Source organism: Hermetia illucens, chromosome 4, assembly GCF_905115235.1.
Source record: "Hermetia illucens chromosome 4, iHerIll2.2.curated.20191125, whole genome shotgun sequence".
Lineage (NCBI taxonomy): Eukaryota > Metazoa > Arthropoda > Insecta > Diptera > Stratiomyidae > Hermetia > Hermetia illucens.
In genome coordinates, this window is record NC_051852.1 from 122,260,300 (window position 1) to 122,266,904 (window position 6,605).

Below are 6,605 nucleotides of genomic sequence, written 5' to 3' on the forward strand. Positions count from 1 at the left end.
TACTATATTTTTGTGGAAATTTAGTAAAACCGCCTCTTAAGTTGAAGCTAGAATTATAAAAATTTGTAGTAATATAGATTATAGCATGGAACATGTTGATCAAAATCGTACCATTACTAATAAAGTTACAGGCGCTCCAAGTTGTCTTTACCGCGAAAATTTACTGCAACCCAAAGCACTTAATATCAATATCACACTAAAGAGAGTAGTCTGACATGCTAAATGCATAATCTTAACGCAGAACGTACAAACGGGATAGTTTTGCACTCAAATATACTCACAGAAGAAACAAACAAAACCTTTCATACTCGAAACGCCTAGCTCCCGGTTTTCCGATTTGTTGTAATTATGAGGAAGACCGAAGTTGACGCCCAGAAGGACCGAAAGTATCTGCCAGTGAGTGTCATGGCTCCGTTGCTTCCCTACTTCTGTAAGTCGCGAAATTGCCTACGGCCGCTTTGCGGAGAGGGGGGTGCCACAAGCAATCGTCCTTAAACTCTTGGAGTAGAGCCGTGCACCGAAGTCCGAGTTCTCCTGAAGGTGTAGCGATTTCGCTGATAATGAAGATATTGTGGATGGTCCAGTTAGTGGATCGATAATAAATAAAATATTAAAATGCGCGGATGATCGCTGATTGTCGGTCTGCGACGATAAACTACGAGGAGTATGGATGTCACAGGTCCGAACAGTGAGATGTTGGCGTTGGGGGGAATGTGATTTAGGGAGTAACGAAATAAACGATCCAGAGTCTATTAGGAACTTGATTTGGGTATTCCTGTCGAACTCTTGCAAGCGGTTTTCTTCAGGGACTGTAGCGCCGCTGAGTTATACATATATGCACTGCTTTATATGTAGAAGTTCAGGAAATGCTTCCGAAACAGGATATTGAAATCATGTTGGGTGAACTGAATGCCAATACCTTGCTGGAACACGTAATGGGGAAATACGGTATTGGCGACTGTAGCGACGATGGTGGGAGGTTGGTTGATTTCTGCAGCTTCCACCGCTTCGCCATTGATGGCACATTGTTCGAGCACTGAGCCTGCCATAAGGTCAGTTGGGTTTTGACTGACTGACACCGCATGACCAACCAAATTGATTACATTTCGAGAAGTAGATTTAGGAGTTGTTTTCTGGATGTGAGTAACAAGAGAGGAGTTGATATCAGCCATCGGATCATCATCTGACGGTCGCTTACTATCACTTGCGAGTTTCATCCATCGCTTATCGCGGTTGAAGATCTGCGGCTCCTTAAGCTCAACAATTTTCTAGTGGTCAGAGAACGCGATTATTTCAGACTTCAATATCACGAAAGAACTTGAATGTAGTCGCATATATTTAACGGTGCTGTGAAGGATGTCATCCACGATCACGAGCAGCCGAAGACGTGGAAGGAACTTTTCCCGATGGTTCGTAACCCTATCACTTCCGATGAAATTCCGCTTCTTCTGAATGGAATGGCTAGTCACCGTAACATTGGGATACGGACTATTTCTCCAAGCAGAAGAGAAATGATTTCGGAAATTAATGCGCTCTAGCGAAGTAAAGCCCATGGGCTTGATGGTCTCTCCGCAGAGTTATCTACCGCAGGGCAGATTTGTTACTTCTACTCGTACGGAAATCCTAAGAATCCGTGGCAATACCCAGAGAGTAGAAGAAGGGAATGATCGCTAACATTCCTAAAAGGGTACTCGTGTTGATTGTGACGATTGCAAATGTTTCTGTGTGCTCCCTGCCGTCGCAAAGATATTCTTCTTTTTCTTCAGCCTTTGTCCCGTTCACAAGCGGGGTCGGCTCGTCGTGATCGGCTTCGCCATTTGGCTCTATCGAATGCCTGATCTGGGTGCAATCTCGAGGCTTTCAAATCCCGCAAAGATAATAGTTAAAATAATCTTGGAGCTCAGCAAGAAACATCTCGAACGTTTGGTCGACTGAGACCAGGCTGGTTTCCGCTCACCATCTTCCTGCATTGATCACATCAATACCCTGTGGACCATTTTGGAACAGTGTCCGCAGTTTAGATCTTCACTTCACCTGAAAAATCGATCATGTGAGCAGGGAGTGCATTTAGCGTGTTCTGTGCAGGACGCGGAGCAATTGTGGGAGTGACATATGATGGCGTAAGATGTCACGTGTTGCATCAATATAAAATCACAGAGCAATAGCGCATGGAAAGTGACTATCATTGTCACTCAAAAATGGCAAATCTTTGTCAACACCTGTTTGCGACATAGAATTGGTACGCTAGTTTGATACTATTTGCGCTGGTCTGATACTATTTCGAAGCATTATCTGTCTCATACATAAAAAGGGAAATATCACACAGTGCAGCAATTATAGAGGTATCACGTTGCTGAGTACCATCTATAAGATATTCTCCAAAGAGGGAAATCTGATTTCCGACAGAATGGGCATATCGGAGCGATGGGTTGAGTACTTTGATGAGCTACTGAACTACCAGAACATCGGCGAGTTGGAGGTCCCGCCAACTGAAGACGGACAAATACTGCCACCACCAAGTTTAGGAGAAACAGTCCGTGCAATTCATCGGCTAAAAAGTCATAAGTCGCCAGGAGCCGATGGAATTATAGCGGAATTGGTTAAATATGGAGGCGACCACTTACACCAAGTGGTTTATCAAATTGTGCTCAAGGTATGCGACAGCGAATCAATGCCTGACGATTGGCAACGAGGCATTATCTGTCTTATACATAAAAAGGGTGTGCAACAATTATAGAGGTATCAAGTCGCTGAGTACCATCTATAAGATATTCTCCACTATCTTGCTAGGCCGGATAGCCCCATACGCCCAGAACATCATTGGCCCATACCAAAGAGGCTTTACTCCAGGCAAATCAGCAACAGATCAGATTTTCTCTCTGCGGTAAGCGATGGAAAAACTGTTGGAATATGGACAAATATGCACCATCTGTTCATCGACTTTAAAGCCGCCTATGGTAGCATAGCCAGGGTAAAACTGTACACGGCCATGAGAGAATTCGGTATCCCGACGAAATTAATAAGACTGACTAGGCTGACCCTGACCAATGTGTGAGGCCAGATAAAAGCAGCAGGATCACTCTCAAGACCATTCGACATCAACAACGGTCTACAACAAGGGGATGCGCTATCATGCGTCCTCTTTAACCTGGCCCTCGAGAAAGTGATCCGTGATGCTGAGGTAAATGCAAGAGGTACGATCCTCTTCAAGTCCACCCAACTACTGGCCTATGCTGACGATATCCACATCATGGGAAGAACCACCCCAGACGTACAAACTGCCTTCATCCAGATCGAATAGGCGGCAATTGGCGCGAGATCTTGGGCTGCACATCAATGAAGGCAAGACAAAATATATGGTGGAAACGTCAGCACCGAAGGCGAATCAACCAACAACATCAAACCGCACTGGTCAAACACGAAGAATAATAAAGATTGGAGAATACAACTTTGAGACCGTTGACAATTTCTCCTATCTAGGGTCGAAAATCACAACCGATAACAACTACGATGATGAAATCCGCGCACGGTTGTTGTCAGCCAACAGAGCCTATTTCAGCTTACAAAGACTGTTCCGCTCGATACGTCTCACCATAGGGTCAAAGCTCTTACTGTACAAGACTATGATCTTGCCAGTCCTCATGTATTCCTCGGAAACTTGGGTTCTTGACAAGAAAAATTGTGAACTCTTGGCCGCGGTCGAGAGAAGAATCCTCCGAAGAATTTTTGGCCCCCTACATGAGGATGGACGATTCCGTAGCCTCCATAATGACGAAATCTATGAGCGATACCATGACCGTCCGGTTGTGGATAAAATCCGGCTGAACAGGTTACGGTGGGCGGGCCAGTTAATCCGTATGGATGAGGATGATCCAGTGCGGAAAGTCTATAAGGGCAATATCTATGGTAGAAAAAGAAGACGAGGCAGACCCTGCCTACGATGGAGCGATGGCGTGGGTCAGGACGCCAGACAGCTTTTAGGGATATCGAATTGGTGGACCTCGGCGTAAAACCTGGATGTCTGGAATTCCTTATTAAGGCAGGCCTAGACCGGATACCGGTTGTTGTGCCGTTGATGATGATGAAGATGATGATACTATTGCAAACAAAGTGCTTGGTCGGTGCGATTTGTTCGGAAGGTGGAAGTGGGTCTTCTCTATTTTTTTGGCCTTACTGTGCAAAATGAAAGTAGGGACTCCAGGTAGGAGACACATTGATGGTTGATGTGATTCGTCATGAATCTACACCTGCGTTCAAGCCATTATTTGTTGTATTTTTCTGATGTAGCTCATTTGTTTTCTGGTTCCACAACGGATCCAAGCATCAATGAAAAAGGACATGTTTGGGACTGAAATGTTCAAAAGTACACCAGCCCCCCCTTGCCGAGTTGCAGCGAGAGCGCACAGTGCAGTTCCGTGTGGTTCTTCATGATTAATTTCGCAAACTTTTTAAACTTTTGAGCTGTCTCTCTTCTAGGTGGATTCCGGCAAGTCCGGATGATCTTTTTGATCGTTAATCAATTCTAGGCTAGGCTAGGCTAGAGTCCATATTTACTTTGACAGTCTGTCATCACCCTAAACCCAGGTGGTACTACCTTACCAGGTGGTAAAGCATGCTATTTTACTAGACCGTAATCTTGCAGCCAACTCTGGTTGAAAACCGACTCCTAAACTACGAGAGCGTGCCTTATGTTAGCATTACCATTATTTCGATATCGAATTCGCGTCTACTATAACTAGGCTTAACAGAGTATAAAAGGGAGGTGTTGTAATAGGCAGAGGAATGCTCTGTAGAGTACCACATTCTTACTTGTGAACGGGACAAAGGCTGAAGAAAAAGAAGACTTCGCTTAAGCTCAGTATGTCCAACCGATATCGTGGTGATTTTGGCTCAAATTGGAACAAGTTATCATTTTGGGGACCTTTAATACTGTTGTCGAGCGTATACACATTTCAAAAGCCAGTTAGTTCTTTTTCGATAGTCGAAGATCATATCCGTGATGTCCGTTCCATTCCGGGACGCATTTGACGATGCGATAGTTTCGGAGTGTTTAATGTGCTAGCGTACAAAACTTTATCCCTTTTTGTCGACTTTTATGGAAAGCCTAGTATCCGATATCCACTTCGCGGCTTAACAATAAGCATTATCAGTTATTGTTATCTATCTACTCACTGAGAACCCAAGGTTTCACAGCCACTATAGTGGCGCTTCCTCCTCATTTTTGAAACCAGTTTGGCACCGTATACTGCGGAGTTAGGAAGAAGTGGGGTCGTGGTGCGTTGACATTGACAATGCTTACTTCTTTCAATGGCTATTTCGCTTGGTTTCTGAGGCTCTTCGTCCCTTTTAAATCCTACTTAAAATCACCTTTGAAGCATCCCATTTAACCTCGGCTTACCTCAATAATGGTTTCCGCAAACGTAAGCTATTATGCGGAAACCGACCTTGAAGATTACTAAAAATTCTAATTCAAATTAGCATTAACCCATATTTCCAAAGGCAAATATTGATGTCGTGTGCTCTACTGAAATTAATATCTCTAATTCGAGGCCAATTTTTCGAAAATTTTCAATTAATTAAATAAAATGAACAAATATTATTTGTTGCGTTCTTTTTTTTTTGAGGTAGTTTAATTGCTACCGCAGCCTCTATATAAATAATGTTCAGTGCTGACACAATTGATTAGTTGTGGAGTGCATTGGGTTAACTTATGCAGCCGAACGAGTCAAGCTAAGGCAAAATGAAGGCGTTCGTCTTATTGTTGGTAATCGGTCTATTCGCAGTACCAGGATCATCGCAGGTAAGGGACAGCTAGGTAGTGGTTTATTTGACAAAGTGTGGGCGTATGAATATGTGCGAATAAGTAGCACGGTATCCTTTGCGAAAGTGCAGACACATGGATAGACTGTAAGGATCAAGGGTTTTCCGACATTGTGGATTCGAAGCAGATGGAAATGGGGGTTCGATTATCATTTTTTCAACTTCCCTCTATTTGAGTGGATATTCTTCGTACATTCACTTTTTGTAAAACTATATGAGGATGACTACAGCATTATTCACGAATTTTTATAGATAATTCGAAAAATAACTTTACTAGTAACTTAACTACATCCATTTCAGCCACTGAATAAAGGACAAGCCGGTGCTGCAGGACCTGGAATAAAGTCTAAATGTTTCATCCTCCTTGCGACAGCGGCCCCAGCAGCTACTCAGCAACCACAATATCAACTTGTAGTAACGAATGGAGGAAACGGTGGAACTGGAGGGGGGGACTACTACTATTACTATACAGCCCCTGCCAATGGGAACCGACGACGGCTAGGTCGCCTTCGTCGCAGACGTGGTCGAGGTCGAAAGCTTATTTTAAGGCAAGCCGGTACTGGTAGAAGGCTTAGAAATGGCAAGCGTGGGCGGCGAATACGCCTCAGGGCTGCCGGAAAGTAGGCCGATAAAATATGTGTAGTTAACATTGAACTTTGCATTCTGATTTGCTTTTGCTAGAATGAATTTACTTGTTCATAGCCACTGACAAATATAAAACACAATCTGTTAGTCATCTTTAAACGATTTGCCAGCACTTATAAATAAATTAAATTAATATAAAG

At 43.6% G+C, this 6,605-nt stretch overlaps 1 protein-coding gene across 1 annotated transcript; it reads left to right on the forward strand.

Moving 5' to 3' along the window:
- The first annotated feature begins 5,639 nt into the window (after positions 1 to 5,639).
- On the forward strand, positions 5,640 to 6,605 carry LOC119654897. Its single transcript, XM_038060517.1, has 2 exons — positions 5,640 to 5,800; positions 6,121 to 6,605. Exons 1-2 carry the CDS (start codon positions 5,741 to 5,743, stop codon positions 6,442 to 6,444), a joined length of 384 nt encoding a protein of 127 aa, XP_037916445.1. The 5' UTR covers positions 5,640 to 5,740; the 3' UTR covers positions 6,445 to 6,605.

Coding starts and splice junctions, on each gene's coding strand:
- LOC119654897 (XM_038060517.1), top strand. CDS start 5,741: ATGAAGGCGTTCGTCTTATTGTTGGTAATCGGTCTATTCGCAGTACCA. Junction 5,801..6,120: donor CAGTACCAGGATCATCGCAG/GTAAGGGACAGC, acceptor CATCCATTTCAG/CCACTGAATAAAGGACAAGC.